Source organism: Clupea harengus, chromosome 17 (assembly GCF_900700415.2).
Source record: "Clupea harengus chromosome 17, Ch_v2.0.2, whole genome shotgun sequence".
NCBI classification, from domain to species: domain Eukaryota; kingdom Metazoa; phylum Chordata; class Actinopteri; order Clupeiformes; family Clupeidae; genus Clupea; species Clupea harengus.
This window is the reverse complement of record NC_045168.1, coordinates 5,790,514-5,811,721: the sequence shown is the minus strand read 5'-3', so window position 1 is coordinate 5,811,721 and position 21,208 is coordinate 5,790,514. Positions and strand designations below refer to the sequence as shown.

At 44.6% G+C, this 21,208-nt stretch overlaps 1 protein-coding gene across 1 annotated transcript in view; it reads left to right on the top strand.

Moving 5' to 3' along the window:
* ctnnd2a (catenin (cadherin-associated protein), delta 2a) overlaps positions 1-21,208 on the top strand; it is a 308,508-nt gene that overhangs the window by 259,611 nt on the left and 27,689 nt on the right. Inside the window, 3 exon segments of the mRNA XM_031583814.2 lie at positions 2,591-2,776; positions 8,228-8,401; positions 11,466-11,616. Coding sequence (XP_031439674.1) covers positions 2,591-2,776; positions 8,228-8,401; positions 11,466-11,616 — 511 coding nt within the window.

Genomic DNA, 21,208 nt, shown 5'->3' with positions numbered 1-21,208 from the left:
CCTAGCACGAAAGAAGGCTTGTGCTGGATCCAAATGTTAGTGAATCTGGCCCCTTAAGGTCTTAATGTTTTCGAAGAGGCTTTTAAGGTATTTTGTAAGCTGTGACTCAGATGGCAGCTGTGGAAAAGGTCCCCAGAAATCTCGAGGCTGGTGACAAAGGATATCTGTGACGAGACACCTTCCGTTAAGAAATGTCACAATAATTATGAATTCTCTCGCTCACGCCTGTGACGGAACTCCATGAATTAGTAAACTTCTCAAATCGCCTTCGCTTCGCTTTGTGCCCTCAGGCGTCTGGAAATAAAAGTCCTCGTTATTTGTGTTCTCCTCTGAGAGGGCCAAGCGTGGTAAAGTACTGTGAGATGGGAGCCATTCTGCCGTGATTGGCCGGACTAAGGCCATTTGCACCGTTTCCCTCTCACTACTGGACAGCCGTACCCATGCAACCATCCCCAGCCCTCTTTGGCTACTAACGTTCACATGGTATTAATACACCCTCTGCCAGGCCTACACTGAGCCTTCAGGGCAGAGAGAGAGAGGAAAGGCTTTAATCACTAGAATCCCTCTCTCAGCCTTGCAATAGATTATTTCTTCCACACGGTTCCCTGGGCGCTTTCGCCTGCGGTGAAGTAATTGCGGGAAATGTCGTTCCATCAGCCAGCAGTAACTGCAGTCAGTTAATCTGCTCAGAGAGTCCAGTCATTCCCGAGGCTGTCGGTGAGGCTGCTGCAGTAGAGAACCTGTGGATGTCTGATCGGTAAAGATACAGTGTGTAGCCTATGGTGTTTCATCTGACATGTGTTCAAAGGCGTATCTTGTCGTGTCAGTGAATTTCACATCAAGGATCAGTCATGTACATTCTATCCTGTCCAATCGAAATGAAGATACACTTTCTCAAAGACTTATTTAAGCATGTCTCATTGGCTGTCTTAGCCGTTAACCAATCTGAAGATAGGGAAGGCTGAAGTCCAGGGATTGGGCCTCCAGTATTGTCAGTCAAAAGTCAGAATGCTGGTGATTGGATGAAACAGGGTGAGGTTAGTCTTAAAACCCTGACTAGGACTAGTTTGATTAGAGGGTCTTAAAAGAGCGTGTTATATTAGACTGATAAGGTGTAAGCTCAGTAATTTAGTTTTTATTTGGGGGAAAAGTTGTTTACATAGCTCAGAATTGCATGTATTTACTATATTTATTTTATTTGTAATTTTTTTGCTCAATGTTTGATGAGTGCCCAAGAAAGTTGGAGTGCTTTGATGGCATTTTGAAACTGAGGTCTTTCATGCTTGGCACTGCAAATGCTGTTGGTGATGTAAGTCAATATGTTTCATTACATTTCAAATGCCAGCACATAACTCCTCAGTCTTTGTTTGATTACAGTCATTAGTATTGTTTTGTGGGAGGGGAAAAAATGAATGTTCCGTGTCTGTTGTCAAAGCAAAGCTGCAGGCTCAGATGGAGTCGAGGGCTTTTCACTGAATCTTCACTGCATCTTTTTTCCCTCCCCTGCCTCCGCTGTGTCTTTTCTTAATATTTTGCTAAATGGGGTGTGATACGATGGATTTGGCGCCGTCAGTCTGGCTCATTTGGGAAAATGTCTTTTAATCTCATTTAAATGTGCGACCACATCACACACACACAGAGGAACAACCAGAAAATTGGTAGCAGCTCACATCGCGCTTCGCCTCCGCACTTGGAAGGAGACAGATAAGCTAATTGCGAGGTGTTTACGCATGGCGGGGGTACGGGTGAGCTAATGAGCTTTGTGTGGCGTTTGGCACCCCCTGATCCTTACTTGGCTCTATGACCAAAGGTCAAAATGCACTGGCATCCTTGGGCACCCAGTGTGTGTGTGTATGTGGATGTGTGTAGATGTGGTCTTTGTGTATGTGGTGTGTATGTATACGTGTGTATGTGGATATGTGTAGATTTGGTTAATATGAGTAGATGTGGTCTGTGTGTGTGTATGTGCGTGTGTGTATGTGCGTGTGTGCGTGCGTGTGTGTGTGTGTCTGTGTGTGTGTGCATTGGTGTGTGTGTGTGTGTGTGTGTGTGTGTGTGCATGTGCGTGTGCGTGTGTGTGTGTGTGTATGTGTGTATGTGTATGTGTATGTGTATGTGTATGTGTATGTATGTATGAATGTGGATATGTGTAGATGTGGTTTTTGTGTATGTGGTGTGTGTGTGTGAATGAGGGTGACCTACAGCTGGTCTGTAATCACCATGTTTGGGTTTGGGTAGGGGGTAGGGGTAGGGGGTATGGTGGGCACTGGGCCTTCTGACATCTCTCCCAGGCCCGACAGCGGCAGGTTAAACATCTGTTTCAAGACCTTGTCTTTCTCCTTGGTTCTGTCGCTCTCTCTTAATCTCTCTCTTGTACTCTCTATCTCCTCTCTCTCTGTCTCTCTCCCTCTCTCTCTCCCTTAATCTCTCATGTATGCTATCTTTCTTTCTTCTTTCTTTCTTTCTTTCTTTCCTTCTTTCTCTCCTCTCCCTTTCTCTCTTAATATATTTATGCTCTCTCTCTCTCTCTCTCTCTCTCATCCCTTCCATCTCTCACTCTCTCTCTGCCCCCTCTCTCTTTGTCTTTCAGACCATAGAAAACTGTGTGTGCATCTTGAGAAACCTCTCGTATCGGCTGGCGGCAGAAACTTCTCAGGGACTGCAGATCGGCACAGACGAGCTCGACGGCCTGCTCTGCGGAGATGGTAACGGCAAGGACGGCGAGAGCTCAGGCTGCTGGGGGAAGAAGAAGAAGAAAAAGAAGCCCCAGGATCAGGTGGGGGCCGCATGAGGGGCTAGGGGTGTCTGGAGGGTGGTTGTGTTGGCAGCCTGGCAGCAGTTACCCCGTAATTAGGGGCATTTTGTCACTAGTCTGAGTGAGCCTTCAGCTCTCAGCGGGCTTCCGCTGATAATTTGCTTGATTTCCTTTTCCTGTGCAGTAATTGGGGGATAAAAAGGGATCAAAATAAATGTCTGATTAAAATGGTACTGAGGCGAGAGAGGTGAGAGACTGATGGATGAGAGAATGATGCATGTTTCTACAGTAGGTTTGATGCTCTGTTCAATAGATACGGAAAAAAAGGGCTTGTAAAACATCGGTAGGATGTGGCTCCTACCTCAAGGTCAGGTCTGGTTTGGTGTAGGCAGCATGTGATACCTGCACACGGCCTTGGTCTTCACACATAGAGATGACACTGATTACTGCACCTGCTCATGTTACATAGATTATTCTATTAGGACTACTAATCTCTTTTATGTTTCAAGTCGTCAAGTCAGCAAGTCACGGACCTTCCCCTTTTTATTATTCTTTTTAGGGCCTCTACCAGTTCCCCCAGCTCATAGCTATTCACTAGTTACTGTCTGCCATAAAACAGCCCTCATGGGTCATGCAAAGACAGAGCACATAGTATATCAGGTGAAATTTTACAGCTTTTGGGAAAAAGGGGGAATTTCCAGTCTGATGTAGTGTAGTCAAGGACTTGTTGGCTTAAAGAGGGTAATTAGTGACCCAAATAAGGGTGAGAAGGAGAGGATGGGGGATTTGGCGAAGACCTCTGTTGTCTGTCACTGGATAATCCAAAGAATGTGATGTCGAATGCTTAAGATTTCTTATTGGTGATATTAAATCAAAGCCCAAAACCCTGTGCGTAAAAAAAGGGGACTTGCTGTTTTATTAAACATAGAACAGGGATTTGTGATTTTCCCTCCTTGGTTAACTGCTCAGAGATGTGTGTGCTTGTCAAAGCCCAAGCACAAGACGCATTCATTAGTGAGCCCAGTCTGCTTAAGCATGGCGACAGAAGTTCCCCAGCTGGGACGCTCCAACATGGCCGCTTGTTAGACATAATCAAGTCGGTGTTGAAAGACATCCGTCTGTCAGCGCGTGCACCGGTCCAGGTATATTAGCCTACATTATTCTGAGGGCTCTTTTAATATCTCTTACTACTGGCCTGCCTCCAGTCTTTTGTCCTGAAATGAAGCGAGACCCCAGGAAAGAGGACACCTGGGCTTCGTGGTGCACGAATGAATGGGGTCTGTTGAATCATTTATCTTTGATTTACCTTCTCCACCTATCCCTTTCCTCTCAATCTCCCTCTCTCTCTCTCTCTCTCTCTCTATCTCACTCTATTTCTCTATCTCTCTATCTCTCTCTCTATTTCTCTCTCTCTCTCTCTCTATTTCTCTATCTCTATCTCTCGCTCTATTTCTCTCACTCGCTGTATTTCTATCTCTCTCTCTCACGCTCTCTATCTCTCTCTATTTATGTCTCTCTCTCTCTCTATGTCTGGCTGTTTTATTTTCCAGTTTAACTTCACAGTCTTTATTGCCGTGACGATAATATGCAATGTTGACAAAGCCTTAATGTGTTCAGGAACTAAGCATAACTTAGCCAGAGCACCACAAGACAACATGAATCGTATTGAATAGTAATATTGAATATGGGTAGGCTGAGTGAGCCTCACTTTTTTGTGTCTTATTACTTACTCATCCTCTCTCTTATGGATTCTTTTACATTCTCTCTCTATCTCTCTCCCTCCCCTCATTCTCTCTCTATCTCTCTCCCTCCCCTCATTCTCTCTCTATCTCTCCCCCTCCATCTCTGTCTACCTCTATCTCTCTCTCTCTCTTTCTCTCTCCCTCTCATACTCCCACTCTTATGGGCACTTACACTCTTCCGCATGCATACTGTATCTTTTGCAGTTCTGTTTCCCGCTTGGACATGAAGACAATGATTTTCACTTAACTAAAGTGCATTTCTGCCACACAAACTGCACTTTAAGTCATGCCTGCATTTGTGAATATCTCTGGGTTTATGGGCGGTTTGCGATGGAAGAATCGGTTACCGTGACGCATTAAGAGTAGCCTTAGGCTGGAATTTTTTTCAGCTGGGTTTGCATTTTATTCAGCGCATGAATAGAGTGATATTTCCTCTCATCAATACTGTATTTCCAGAAGACTGAAAAATGTGTTTATACACCTTTTTATTTCATTTTAGTAGCTGTCTGAAAAAACAGGGCATAACCCAGGTGTTTTATATGTATTTGAAACACATCAGCTGTTGGGTTAAGGAAATATATGTCCTCTTTGTTATTGGACCTGTGGAATGGGTCCACTGGTTCTGTAGGAGTACAGCTGAAAGGAAAAGAGATCTCTATGTATCGGATCTCTTTTACATTTCTTCATGATGTCGCAAACATCAGTTTTTTTTTTTTTTTTTTTTGGAAGAATGAATGAAATAGTCATCTCCCTGTGGTCTCAAGGAATGAAATAGTCGTCTCCCTGTTGTCTCAAAGAATTAAATATTCGTCTCCCTGTTGTCTCAAAGAATGAAATAGTCGTCTCCCTGTTGTCTCAAAGAATTAAATATTCGTCTCCCTGTTGTCTCAAAGAATTAAATAGTCGTCTCCCTGTTGTCTCAAAGAATGCAATTGAACTGTAACTACATGGATGATGCTTCAGCCTCAGGGCTCACCAACGGCCAATCAGAGATGATCTCTTTTCTCCTTCAATCAAACATAAAACGTGTCACGGTACTGGCAAAAACTTAACCATGACTTCATCTGGTAAGAGATCAAAGCTGGATGGGGGTGTCAGATCCACACAGAGCCACCGCACACATCCCTCCAAACCCTCCAAACCGCCCAAACCCCCCAGCTGGAGATGAAAAGACTCAGAGCAAAGCATCCCTCACCTCTGACACGCGCTCTCTCTCTCTCTCTCTCCCACCATGCAGCTCTGAGCAGGATCTGCACCATCATAAACATAACCACCGCACACACTCACAAATACTCACACAACCATACACACACACTCACGCACACACACACACACACACACACTCATACACACTCACAAATACTCACACAACCATACACACACACTCACGCACACTCACACACACACACACTCATACACACTCACAAATACTCACACAACCATACACACACACTCACGCACACTCACACATACTCACACACACACACACACACACTCTTACAGACTCACACACCCTCTCTCTCTCACACACACACACACACACACACACACTCATACACACTCACACACACTCACACTCACTCACACACACACTCACTCACACTCACTCACACACACACACACACACACACACACACACACACACACACACACACACACACACACACAAACACACTAACACACTCTCACTGTTACTCGCAAAAACCCACTCTCAGTCATCACACACTCACACTGGTAACTTTCAACAAACACTCTCCCACAGGTACTCATACTGTTTCACCCAGCACTTCCATCCATCCATCTGACTACCAACACTAATATCAACCAATGAAACCTACTTATAATCAGTCCAGCCAACTGTAATCTGTAATAATCAATCCTAAGCAATTGTTGTAGTTTTAATATTATTTATTTAATCTACTATCTATCTATGTAAGCTACTCTCTGCTCACACACTAATAGGAAAAGATTTCTGTTTCCATTTCACTGGAAGTAGTCCGTGGTTTCATTACATCCAATTCAACACGGACCTGCAGCAGCATCCTCCTGCAGGCAGGAGTTTCTATGAATAAGAACAAGATTTCACAGGCGCAGAAAAAAGAATGGAAAAGAGTTCTGTGTTGGCGTGGGACTTCTTCCGCACCAAAAGTGTGGGATGTCTTCACATCGTCTCGGCAACATAATCTTAAGCACTCCTCCCTGAGTTTTCTCTACCACCCCCCCCCCCCCTTGCTGACTGGAAAGACAGGAAGAAAGCCTTGCGGGCCCCCTCCAGCAGTTAATTGAACAGCATGACCTCTCCTTAGAACGCCGGGGGGAGAGATGTACACAAGCTTGATAATTAAGGGAGGTTGGAGGCAGGCGCGCTTCTGCCCCTCAGTCAGTGGAGAGCAGAGAGGAGGTATTGTGTGAGTAGTAGCTGCTGCTGGTACTACTTCTGCTGCCGCTGTTAAAAGTAGGTCATGTTACCAGCCTTGCTTCCTCTCAAATGGATTCCACCCAGAGGTTCAGTCGTACAGCGCTGTGTTTATCCACTTAACACAGAGCGCAAACCACCTCACCCAACACACATGCTTCGCATGGCCTTGAAGTACCAACATAATGTTTTTTTTTTCTTGGATGTGTTTGTTTGTGTGTTTTGATTTGTTCTGTTTTGGAAAGCCATTTTAAAATCTCTGTCAGGTGTTAAGGCCCAGCGTGTGTGTTGAGTGGCGTGTGTTGGTGCAGCGTGTGTTGGTACGGTGTGTGTTGAGCGGTGTGTGTTGAGCGTGTGTGTTGAGCGGCGTGTGTTGGTGCGGTGTGTCTTGGTGCGGTGTGTGTTGGTGCAGGGTGTGTTGAGCGTGTGTGTTGAGCGTGTGTGTTGAGCGGGGTGTGTTGGTGCGGTGTGTGTTAGGGCGGTGTCTGTTGGTGTGGGGTGTGTTGGTGCGGGGTGTGTTGGTGCGGGGTGTGTTGGTGTGGGGTGTGTTGGTGTGGGGTGTGTTGAGCAGAGTGTGTTGAGCGGGGTGTGTTGGTGTGGGGTGTGTTGGTGTGGGGTGTGTTGAGCGTTGTGTGTTGGTGCGGGGTGTGTTGAGCGGTGTGTGTTGAGCGAGTGTGTTGGTGCGGGGTGTGTTGAGCGGTGTGTGTTGAGCGAGTGTGTTGGTGCGGGGTGTGTTGAGCGGAGTGTGTTGGTGCGGGGTGTGTTGAGCGGTGTGTGTTGAGCGAGTGTGTTGGTGCGGGGTGTGTTGAGCGGAGTGTGTTGGTGCGGGGTGTGTTGAGCGGCAGATGTAGCGCTCCTCCACAGGCTCCTCTGGGGAAGGGTGACTGCCTTTAGAGAGCGGGGAGTGGGCGCAGCGTGGAGTCGTGGGCGCAGACAGCAAACAAATTGCTGCTCCCTGTCTAGGATGAAGTGTGTGTGTGTCTGTGTGTGTGTGTGTGTCTGTGTGTGTCTGTGTGTGTCTGTGTGTGCGTGTGATAGAGAAAGAGGGGGTGAAGACAGACAGAAGTTAAGGGAGAGAATGAAACTGATGAACAGTTACACAGACAGATAGACTAATAGACTCACTGACAAATAGTCAGACAGACAGACATCCTCCCTGCGGATGTCCGTTGGCTAACCTTTGCTCTTTTCTCCTCTTCTTTTCATCTCTTTCTTCATTTCTCTCCCTCTATCATTCTCTGTCTTATTCTCTCCCTTTTCCCTTTCTTGCTCTTCTTTTCTCTTTTTCTTTCTCTCTACCCTTCTCTTTTGTAGTGGGATGGCGTGGGTCCCATGCCGGAGACGGCTGACCCCCCAAAAGGGATCCAGATGTTGTGGCACCCCTCCATCGTGAAGCCCTACCTCACGCTGCTGTCAGAGTGTTCCAACCCAGACACACTGGAGGGGGCTGCTGGAGCTCTGCAGAACTTAGCAGCAGGCAGCTGGAAGGTGAGCTTTTTGTGTGGTGTGTGTGGTGTGTGTGGTGTGTGTGTGTGTGTGTGTGTGTGTGTGTGTGTGTGTGTGTGTGTGTGTGTGTGTGTGTGTGTGTGTGTGTGTGAGAGTGTGTGAGAGTGTGTGTGAGTGTGTGTGAGTGAGTGAGTGAGTGAGTGAGTGAGTGAGTGAGAGAGAGAGAAAGAACCAAGATGACCATAGCGTGAGAGCAAGTTAAAGTAGGTGGAATCCGTGTGAGCGTGTGTGCGTGTTACTTGCTGCGTGTGTACAACAATGAAATTATGGAAAACTAGCTTGAAACGTCAGCCAAACACAAAACCAGACTCTAAATCTTTAGACACTGTAAATTTGCCAAGAAGTTAATATAGCCTATGTCACATCAGCCATCTCGTTAACTAGCAAACAACCTAACACGTACCTTGTGTTTCCCGTTGTGCTGTAGATTATCCTCTGAAAAATGTGTAGTTGCTTTCGTCTAAAGAACAAGGCTTCAAATTATGTTAGTTCGTGAAAAGTGCTTTTAATTGCCAGAAATGCTCAAGACTGCTATCAGCAGTGAAATGTGTCATCCAAGGGACAGTGAGATTACTACATTGACTGCCTCAGAACAGCCAACCAATCATTGACCGATCCGTATCAAATTCATAAACAAATTGGCTCCCCTGTTGCTGAGCTGTTGCAATGGTGAAAGGGTCGTCTTTTAAAAAAATGATTTAATAATATATTTTTTTTTATAATTTTGCCTCAGGCACGACTACAGCAGCTATGCCCCTGAACCCCAAGAGCAGGAATTTTCACCTATTAGCAAATTAGGACTCGATACATAAAAAATGCGACGTTCTGTGACTTACTCTAGCAAGTTGTATACCCACACATTTCTCTTCTGTTGGAGTTGTGAAGCATTCCCTCCTGTGAGCTGTGTATGTGCAACACCTGGCTTACTCACATGTAGTTTACCCTAGTGCAGCGAAAGTTTCCCATGTTTCAGGTACTTAAACTCTCCTGTTCAGAGGGATCCTTTAACTGGAAATCCATCCTGCCGGATCAATAGCGCCCAGGATTTGGGGATGGCTGATTGAAAGGATGGGATTGGAAGGGGTTTTAAAGTGCCACAACTGACAGTCTATCGCCAGACGAGAGGTCTCTCACCTTGTCTGAATTAGAAAGGGGATTATTGGGTCTACACAGCATCTCTCTCTCTCTTACTGTGTGATCCTGACCGTCTCTTTCTCTTTGTGTCTTCTCTCTCTCTCCCCCTCTCTTTCTCTCTCTCTCTTTCTCTTGCTCTCTTTCTTTCTTTTTTTCTTCCTTTCTTTCTTTTCTTTTTTCTCTTTTGCTCGCCCTCTCTCCTGTTCGTTATATACTTCCGATCTTTTCTGCTCATCTTGCCCGTCACTTATGATTGGCTCCCGTGTTTGTTTCTCCACAAGCACTCCATTTTTCTGCCTGCTAATACCTCTCGAGTAACTCTGTGCTTTGTGCCTTCTGAGTCCTTCATTTTAATAGGATTAGACTTTCCCATGCAGCCCGTCCAAGAGGAGTGGGGATTAGGCCTTTTTTTAATTTGTGAGAAGTTCCTAAAGATATTGATCTCTTCAAGGCAGTGAACGGCGGTTCCGTTTGGATGACTTAATGCCTTTGTCCTTCATTGGAGACTTTCTCTTCCCTGTTTCACCTTCTCCAAGTACCTAGTTTAGACATGTGATGAGGAATGGCCCTTTTTGCATATAGACTGTCTGACAGTAAAGTCATTTAAAGCAGAACTTTAATCTGTATTCCTTAAAGTAAATTAAATGTTGTATTACTTTTTGAATATATATACAGTATATGAAGTGTCACCCACCGTAATGTTTGTATGTCAGTCTGCTCTCATGCTCTGGTTATCTCGATAATTTGATTCTATCTCTCTGCCTGTCTGTCTTCCTCTCTCTCTCTCTCTCTCTCTCTCTCTCTCTCTCTCTCTCACACACACACACACACACACACACACACAGTTACAGGACATCATAAATATGGAGCGTGTGGCCTGGTTGGGTTGGGTTGGGTTGGGTTGGGGGTTCTGGGACTTCTGGGACTTCTGGGTTCCTTCCTGTCTCATCTCTCGCTCTCAGCAGCACCACTCAGTTAGATCTCCCATGACAACCTGTCACTGATGGAGGCCCCCAGCCCCACCCGCACCCTTGGCCCCAATTCATCAAACACAGACGACCACATCAGTCATGTAGTCCTATTAGAATCCAGGACAAAGCTAATGTTTTAAATGCCGGTGACTGGGGAGGGGGACCGGAGCGTGTATAGAGGCTTGCAGCTCTTGCAGTAATTTCTCAGTTTCCACGGCGACTGCCACTTCCAAAATGAGGCTGGTCCAGTCCCCCAGGGAGGATAAGCCCTTATGAAATGTGGGCCTTATGAACAGCTTGGACTTGTGTTTACACACACAGTCTTCGTACACAGCAGACAGAGCAGTATATAAAGATATTTTTAGGGCCTTCTAGTATTAAAAAAGAGAAAAAGGAGACTTTTTTTTAATGCTTTAATGAACTAAATGCATATTTTTGTAATACACCTGGGACACAAATGTACCCGCTATGCACACCATTACACAGTTTTAGCAAGCAGCATGGCTTGACTTTTATTATCTTCATTAGTTTTTATACTTGAAATGCAAACAGTGCATTTGCCTGTAGCCATTCCTCCTCTATTGGTTTTAATGAACCCCTCACATCCAATTCTAAGTGTTTTTAATACTACTGGGACGAAGTTAGGTCTCAAGTCTTCATTTAAATGCACAGATTGGAGGTCCTTATGTCTATGGGTTGACCGAGGGCTAATAGACCTTGTCTAATCATTGGTTAAAAGTGTTCTACATACAGGGCAAGTAACCATTAGTTAGCACGAGGTGCTAACAACACCAAGGTCCTGATTTCAATTCCCACAGTTTCCATACTTGGATACTTGTGCTTGAAGTCTCTCTGGATAATACCGCCTGTTTAGTGAATAAATCTAAATGTGTTAAAAAATGTTGCAAATGCAAATGTGTATGTTGCGTTGTCTTCCCCAGTGGTCGGTCTACATCCGTGCAGCCGTGAGGAAGGAGAAGGGTCTTCCCATTCTGGTGGAGCTGCTCCGGATAGACAACGACCGGGTGGTGTGCGCAGTGGCTACAGCTTTAAGAAACATGGCCTTAGATGTGAGAAATAAAGAATTAATCGGTATGTGCCTTTTTTTCTCTTCTCTTTCATATCTTTTTTTCTCTAGCTTGTTTTTCATCTCTACACATCTTGGTGAATTCAGAGCAACTCGGATGGTTCAAAGCAGAGGCGTGTTGTCGGGCTTCCAACAGTAAAAACACTCCTATAGCATTTGTCTGCTTTCCCTTACCTCATACCTTTCCTTCTGCCTCTGCACAGTATACCATCACAGTGTATGGTACATTACAAAACAGCTTCATCTGCCATTTCTGGACTCCATCTTGTGTATTGTATAATGGCTTTACATGCATGCTAGTTTGGGTATGTTACTCATAGCTTAAAATGAGTTCTGTGTCTTTAGAACTGGAAGACAAGCTGGATCTGGGAGGATCTCGCGTCTGTGAAAGATTAAACGCTAGTTTGAGTTCCTTTGTTGTCACGTTGCACTGATGCATTCTGGGAAGTTTTCTTGTTACGTTGCAAGGCACACACACACACACACATACACACACACACACACATACGCACACACACACGCACACGCACATGCACATGCACACGCACACACACACACACACACACACACACACACACCCTGTGGGCCAGATCTGGGCCAGACTCATTTAAGAATCAGCTGCCTTCTAGCCCCGTCACAGCTCCACTAATGACACCTTTGTAGCTTATGTGAGTCTTCTAAAAGAGCCAAGGCGTTCAAGGGTGTGAATTACACTTAATCTCCGCTCATTTATTTAATTATAACACAAAAATTAGACGAGGAGTCGGAGAGGAGTAGTGGGAAGCCTGCCAGCCCCTGTAGCCAGGCAGAGAGAGAGAGAGAGAGAGAGAGAGAGAGAGATGGCTGGCTGGCTCTCTTTCTTATGTTTTACTATAAAATGTGAGGGACAAAGCTGAGATTACTGGGGCCCTGACTGCCCTTCAAGTCGGGATCAAACACCGCCAGACCAAACGTGACAGGCTCAGTGACAGTTTTACTGAGCAGCTGACCACTGATGGGCCCAATAACCCCTGTGTGTAGTGAGCAGGTCTAGGAGGCAACCCCGCCATCAAATCCTCCCTCATCTAATTGCACCTCATTTCAGGGAAGGTTTTTTTTTTCCTTTTGAAAAAGGGTTTCAACCCCCTGTTTGAAATTCTGTCTGTGACAATACCCCCCCCCCCCCCCCCCCCCAAAAAAAACTATTAATCTTTCTCTAATAAACTTGGTTGCATGGTGTGCCGGTAGATCTCCATGGCAACAGCTCTCTCCTCTTTTCTCTCTTCTCGTCTCAGGCGGTTGGTTTTCAGAGCCTGTAGGATCTCTTTGCCAAACTTGGATGGTTTGGAGGTTCTCTCTTTCAGCCTCTCTCTCTCTCCCTCTCTCTCTCTCTCTCTCCCTCTCCTGTTCGCTAGTCTTCTGCTTAGTTAATTACCCACAGCAGAGTTTCTTCCAGATTTGCATCTGACATGAAATATCTACCGTGCAAGTAAATCACTACTGGCTAATGAGAGAGTTTTCTCTCTGCTCTTCTGCTCTTCAGTTCTTCTGTTCTCTACTTTCCTGACTCTGACTCTGATCACTTCCACTGAGAAATCCACAGTGTTCTCCTCCGGACCACTCGGGGATCATAACACATATATGCCCAAATACAAATAAGAACATAATGGAGGTTGTTTATCCATTTCATTTGAATGAAAACCCCTGCCTTTGTGTGGTAATGCAGTTTGGCAGGGACATGGAAGCCTGTGTTATTAAAATGGCTGCGGGCAAACATTGTAGACAAGAATACAAATGTAATATAGTCATATGTTTATGTGTGAGACAGAAATGAATTATGAAATGAAATTAATATGGAGGGTGTTTGTCTCGAAGAGAATTGGATGCTGTTTAAGAATTGAGGGGGTTAGAGACAGATAGAAAGAGAGAGAGAGAGAGAGAGAGAGAGAGAAAGAGAGATATAGGATGGCTTCCATCTCTGTCTTCCCCTCTCTAAGTCCCTTTGAAGCTGTGCTGCATGTGGCACAAAGTGTGAGCATCGTCGTCTGCTTCTTTGGGTGAGTTGTGGCTCAGAGAGGGCCATTATCTAGCCATTTACAGTAAGTACAACATGTAACCAGTTTGACAAGTTAGACTGTACATCTCAGCTGACTAGGAAAGTGATTTTAAACACGTAAAGAAGTATGTCTGTGTGCTGTAGTAGAGGATCACCCCACTTGAGAAGAAATGCCATAACTCACTTACACTGCAGTCCAAATGCAGCCATGATGGAATGCAGCAATTGTAGCATCTATTCTAGTTGTAGTTGAGTGTCTAGAAAACTGGACTTCATTTGGTTAAGATGAGCAGTTTCACTAACCTGTAGATGTGACTTTTTGAATAGGAGGTTGTTATTGGTTACAATCCAAAAGCCAAAATAATGACTGGTTAACCAGTAGTTAATCGAGCTACAATATGATTTATTTCGCAGTATAAAATTAAGAATTGGGTAATAAAGGTTTTCTCATATTCCAAGCACAGAAAACCATTTTGTAAATATGTGTTAAATCTTGTGAATGGCAAACAATGATTCCATATAAGCCATCAACCTCCATTTTATGTTGACGTCAGACTCTATTCCAGTGAACTGGATTGTGTCCGTATAATAGAACCCTTCCTTCCTGTCCATTGATGAGTCATGTCATCAAGGCTCTGACGATGATTAGCTCCCTCTGACCGTCTCCTCCTCGCTGCCCTCTCTCCCTCTGCCAGTGCCATTTGTGTTGGTAATGTAGTATGTAAACATGGCACACGCCAGGCTGCCATTTGCACTAAAGCAAAGAAAGCCTGTCGCTCGTGTGTTTAGAGTCAGCTCGTGGATAGTAATTGGGCAAAAACTATTGGTTCTTGTAAGCAGGTGTGTGTGTGTGCGTGTGCATACGTGTGTGTGTGTGTGTGTGTGTGTGTGTGTGTGTGTGTGTGTGTGTTTGGCGTCTCTTTAACTGGAGAGTGTGTGCCCCTTTCGCATCCCCCTCAGGCTCTCGCCGGCTAAGAGTGGCGCCCAACAGCCCTCGTTTCCTCATCGCGCGGCGCCTCGTTTGCTGTTGCATGCAAGTGGCTATTTCCTCAAGCACCTCTACAGGCTGGTGTTTATCTCCAACACAGACAGCTGGCTGCCCAGACCCAGACTCACGCAGAGCCTCCTCCAGCGCCACTGTGCTCCAAGCAGAGCCGCGGAAGCTAATGACATGCTTATATCAATTGCATCTGTTAATGTGGGGCGCAACACATGCTAATTGAACCGAAATCAATTACACTGGAGTTCCTATGTGGTGTAACTGTTACGTGAACATTTTAGGTAAAGCTTATGTGAAGCTTTTTATGTTCATGTGAAGTTTTTTTAGGAAAATCTCTTTTTTTAGCTACAACATGTTTTATGAGCTACACCATGTGTTTTTTGTGGGATTCAGTAATATGTCTAGAGCCGACATTGACAGTTGCAGGTGCATTGAGTATAGGTCTTCTGATGCAACCTGCCCTATGATATCGTCCATTCTTACCCACTCCTTTTTCATAGGACTGGTATTTAATTCCAGCTCCCTTCATTAATGTCTGTCAAAATCTTGACCCAGATGGTAGGGTTTCAGACAGTAAGGTCATCATGATGATATCCACTTGTAGTGGTACATCATGGCATGGGCGGGGAAAAAGCTCACAGGAACTGATTAATTTTGGGGTCCTTAGCACCCCACGCTCTCTGGCCTCCTCAGGGAGGTAATGGTGTACGAGAGCGACCCTAGTGGCCAGGGTGCGTCACTGCGCCTCATCTTCATAGCTCAGGGCAGCTCAGGCAAAGCACTCCAGTAACCAGTTACCATGGAGACACATTAACCATACATACCCCTAACACAACAGTTTATTCTCCTTCTTTCTTCTCAACTTTCACTTCTGAATTGCGACTACAAACCTACAACCCCCTTGCCTGTGAAGATGGGTGGACTAGTGGTTGACTAGTGGTCAGTATTTCTTTCCCTCAGAAAGCTTGAGGTGGCTGGTAATGCTGTGAGAAGAGGCGCATGAGTGCTGCTCAATGGGCCTTGCAGAAGCAGCAGACCCTCTAGAGACAGAGGGGCTAAGCTACTCGGATTTGGGCTAAATGTCTGAAGTGTGAAGTAGCACTGGCTGCCATCCAGAAAGCTGATGTTTCAATGACCTTGTGTGTGTGTGTGTGTGTGTGTCTGGCCAGACAGAGAGATGGTTCGGTGGTTCAGATGGTTAGTGTCTGTCAACTGAAACTAATCCAGACCAAGAGGAATACCGTGGATGGCAGAAGAAGGGGGTCGTTGTCCTTGTCAGCGCGCTTGCACTTGTATAGGTCCTGATCAAGTGCTAAATGGGGTTTACATTTCAATGCCCATACACTATGGGGAATTTTTTGTACACATAAATAACACACTTGCCATCTTCCATCAGCTTCTCAATCTACCCACCCACATTAAAACCTAACTGGAGGTGGAGACTTAGCTACACAGAGGCCAGCCGTAGTGACATTTAGGGAAACACAACTTTATCTTCACGGTCTCTCCAGGCGGCCGATCGGTTAATATTACGAAAGTTAATATCGGCCCGTGTTTTATCTGGCGTCACATCAGAGCTCTCTTTGCTGCCAGCCAGGCGAGAGTTGGCCGTCTAATTGAAGTCACGAGTTTCCAAAGGATGAGTCACCTTCAGTTGGGGCTTATCTTTTTTCATTCTTTTGGACTTCAAAGAGAGGGAGGGCAGCAGTTATAAATGGATGAAGCAATCCAGGTATGAAACTGACCCTGTTAAAGTGGTACTGTGTCTTTAAATAGAGACTGGGACATGCAATTTCCCAATTGAATCGTGCGTTGTGTTTTAATTTTGCTTGAAAGAGTGACACAGCTGTTGTGCTTTTTCTTTCACTTTCGTGTGACAGCGGTGTCGGTCCTCACTCTTGGCCTAGTGTATGGAGGCTGGCCGAAGCTGTCATATCTGCGTTACCCATTTGAGTTTGGCTGTGGTACTAAGCCCTGGGGCTCGTGCTCGCTGAGTGGGGTGTCTAAATCGGCCCTCGCTGAACGCGTATACACACTTTTACACACTCCCTTTGAACTCTCAGTGAAAAAAAATATTAATGCACCCAATTTATTTGGACCCATTTCATCATACGTGAGGAGTTTGAAAGTAATTATGTATACAGTTCTAGGCACCTTCTCTCTCGCTCTCTCTGTCTCTCTTTCTCTCTCTCTTGCATCCAACTTGCATCCATTCTGTCGACTCGGGAATGCTATTAGCTGTTGTTTTTAGTTTTTTGTGCTGTAGCCTTGTGTGCTCTCTCGCTAACCTGGTTACTGGAAGTATACAGGCCCTGGGCTGTGTGCGGAAGGTGTGATGAAAAAGCCACAGCAGCCCCCAACACTTAAACCCTAGACAGGAGAGGTGCGTTGAAAATAGCAAACAAAGGCAAACGTTCACCCGTGTTTTGAAACAGTTTTTTTAGTTTGCTTTGAGTACACTGCAAACGTTTGTGAACACACACAAACAAACAGGACGCTGGAATAAGGGTTACAGTTTAAATCGAACAATTTGGAATGTTCAAATTTAAAAAGTTTCAAAGAAAACACGTTCGCCTCTGTTCCCCAAAACTGAATTCGCCTCAGGTGGTTACCCTGGTCCTGATCTGGCCCGTGTCTGGTGCAGACTCGACCAGACAAGAGAGCGATGATGATGATGATGATGATGATGATGACCTAGCCGAGCAGCGTGGCCTGATTGCTTGTTTTGGAGTGATCACGAGAGACTAGTCTTTCAGCGGCTGGAGAACCGCCTCTGCACTCGTCACTGATTAGCCCAGAACCCTCATATGTCTAAGAGCCGGAGGAGAGACTCTCCAAACAGGCAAGGTTAGCCAAAGAGTCACACAGACGGAGTCACACACAGCACAGTCATGTGACCGAGACTGCAGGTCCTGCACAGCAGAGCATACTCCATGGTTAATATGGTGGTGATGAAGAGGTGAAAGAGGAAGAGGAAGGACACTACATTTAAATTTAAAGCTGCTTAACTATCATGATTGGTTAGATACAGTGTTACCAAAGCACAAAGAACAATAACACAACGCACAACGTATTTTTAATATAATATTGAAGGAAAGAAAGAGATTGAATATACAGTAATAAACAGTGCAGTTATAATGATATAGTATCTAAAGCGGGACTATCTAAATTGATTCTGATTGGCCCGTGGCAGTATTTCCTTGTTTTAGAGTGTTTTATTTCCCATCGTCAAAAGTAAATATATATATATAGTATATTCTAGTCCAAAGTTTTTTGTGCCTAAAAATATCTCCTCTTGCATAATTAAACCAGCAACTTTGTTTAAACAAAACAAGAAGTGGAAATATATAATGGAACATTAACAATTAGTTTCTGGCTCGTACATCTACAAATGTTTCATAAATAAACAATTAGAGTGCACTTTTGGCAGATTCAATTATCATAATTTCAAATCACCTTGTAATTATTCTCTGTTTATGCAAGTGTCCTCTTTGGTGTGTAAGAGTGCACAGAAATCACTGGCAATGTCATGTCTAAAACTTGCATTTGCTTATCTTACACTTAAGAACACACAACTTCAAACAAACCATTTAGACAAACAACAACATACGGTCTGTTAATTGAGGAATTAGAAGATAAAACACACACACACACACACACACACACACACACACTAATAGAAAAACTATTTGTATGGGTGATTAGCTTGAGTGCATATTGTGTTTTGGTTTAATCAGTCAGACTGCCTAAGAAGTTAAATTACCCTCGACTGAAATGTCACATTTGCTATTAAATATATGAATATTACAGGGATTGGTTGTATTCTTCTCTCCAGTGGTGGACGGGGGAGTGTGTGTGAGGAGATAACTTTCTGTAAGGATGAGCAAAGCTCTGTGCAGATGCATTAGGCATCGACTAAAATGGTTGACTGAGTAAGGGAGGAGTCCGATAATAAGGCAGTGTTGAGCTTTGAAATGGGGTGAGAGGAAGTTGATATCCCATAATGCAGTAGTAAAACATCTATGAATAGTGGCACCACATTCCTGCCCAGTGATATGCTACTTATCAAAGTATCAAAACACTGTGTAGATTGTTCATACAGTATGTTAAGTCTGACCTGTTCAACAAAAGATAGCTTCATGTTCCCTGCTAAATACGGTGTGCTACGTTAGCTGAAAGCTGGACTTCCACCCAAAAGAGTGCTTTTAAAATAAGTTGCTAGTTGCTATATTGAAATATAGCATATAAGTAAACAAATAACCGCGTTATATCAGGGAAGTGTTCCTCCTCTTTCACTTTTGATTGAATCAAGCGTGAATCATCATTATGCCAATATTAATGAGCTTTTGGGAATCTTTACACTGATCCATCGGAGCGGTTCTCGGCCCCTTTCAAACGTATCTGCGTTTTCCCACCAGAACTTCTCTCGCAGACGGATCCCGTCCCATTGGCTCAGAGCCTCCGTGGTGTCCTCTCAGGCGAGAGAGGCTCCATAGCCTGCAAGAACAAGATAAGCAACGACCAATTAACTTTGGTCGCACTGATGAGAAATTAAGCCTTTTTTTTCATTCCTTCATATTCTTTATGTTGAAAATCTGTCACTTGTTCTGCATGTAATATCATCATCTTGGCAGCCATTTTTTTTAGCACATGCTCATTCACTTGAGTGAACGAATAGCTCACTGCGTGTGAGGTTGGTGCATTTATGTTGGTCGGAAGAATAGCTCACTGCGTGTGAGGTTGGAACATTTATGTTGGTCGGAGGAATAGCTCACTGCGTGTGAGGTTGGTACATTTATGTTGGTTGGAGTAGGGCAGTGGTTCCCAAACTTTTTACAGTCCCGTACCCCTTCAGACATTTAATCTCCAGTTTTCCTTTTTACCTTTTACTTTAATTCCGTTTTAATCCGTTTCGGCTCATTTTGTTCACCCAGAGGTAGATTGATGGCTTAAAATGAGTGAATAATATGTGCCACAAGTGACCCAAACCTTCTAAGGTTGTTGTTTGCCAGCCATCAACAGAACAGAAGACTAAAAAAACATTATTTCCCGGCGATTGGGAAGATGAGCGAATTCATTTGACAGGCTACGGAGGTCTGTGTTGAATAGGGGGGCGTGGCCGGAGCGGAGTTCAGCACAGACGTGACATTTTCTCAGTGGTTTTGTTTTCTAATTAATGCTTGTTCATCGTTGCGATCGTTGTTGTGTTTATAAGAAAGAAATACAGCCTTGCAGGACAAAATACAGGGGAATTTGGGCGATTTTGATGCACAAAATGATGTTTCCGTCTGAAAGTTGCAATTCTGTTTCAAACGGTACATTCTGCGAATTCCGTCCGTTTTCTGTTATTGTGGAAATTTTCTCCCCGCGTACCCCCTGAACCACTTTGCGTACCCCAGTTTGGGAACCGATGGAGTAGGGCATCAAACATCGTAGAACTGTAGAATTTTCCTTATCCTGTGCAATCATAGCACACGCTCATAGCTACCCTTTTAGGCTTTTTCCCGTTCTTCTCTGTGTATATGTATATAAACAGACAGAAAAGAAGAGCAAGAGAGAGAGAGAGAGAGAGAGAGAATAAAGCAACAGAACAAACCAAGGGCAGCCATTCCTTCGTATTGTGCTATTCTCTTAGTGCCCGGACTGAACTGCAAAACATTTCCTTCGTATTGTGCTATTCTCTTAGTACCTGGACTGAAATGCGAAGCAAACAAACACCTTTCCTGTGATTGTTTACTTTCATTCTCCAGAGACAATAAAGTGAAAGATCAATGGAGGCAGCTGGGACACAATAGAGACACCTCGCAGGTGTGGCCCTGCTGCTGCTTTCATTAACACCAGAAGGTAGAAGCTTACTGGGCTCTGCCTTAGTGTAAAGCTGAGAGCATAGGTCTCCTCTGTGGGCAGAGTGCTGTGATGTTAGTGTGTGAGCATCCATATGTTTCATTTGCATGTTTCATTCGTATGAGCCAGTAGTGTTTGATACCCAGACAATGTCATATGTCAATGTCATACAAATGCAAAATCACACCTAATCTAAAGCCTGTCAAATACAGACAAGCCGTTCATGTCACGGGTAACTTGTGTGAGTTGAGTCTTTTTTTTTATTATTCTCTTCTTTTTAAATTGTAGGTGTTCATGTGCATGAACTTAGTGTTTCAGGTGACACGTCACCTCTTCCTCACTTTGCTTCCTTCTTCTTCTTCACTGTGTATTTACATCTCTCAGATGTTACACAGCGCTCACGTATATGTCAATGCAGATATGCATATCAGGATGATGGGTTCTGCAAGTGTTTTAGACCTAATTTATGGGTTTGAGTTGTGATATTTACAGCACTGAAATCCCTACAGGCAGTTTCTGGGCCTCTACTACTACAAGGTTGAGGTGAAAGAGAGGTAGTGAATCTGCCACAGTGGAATAGAACCTCACAGTGATGGAATCAGTCACTCCCCAGCCTCCACCCCGGGGCTACAGGGTAATGAACCTGCCCCCTGACTGCCATGCCAGAGAGCCACCCTCAGCCACACTTAACCGCACTCAACCGTGGTGACGTAGGAAC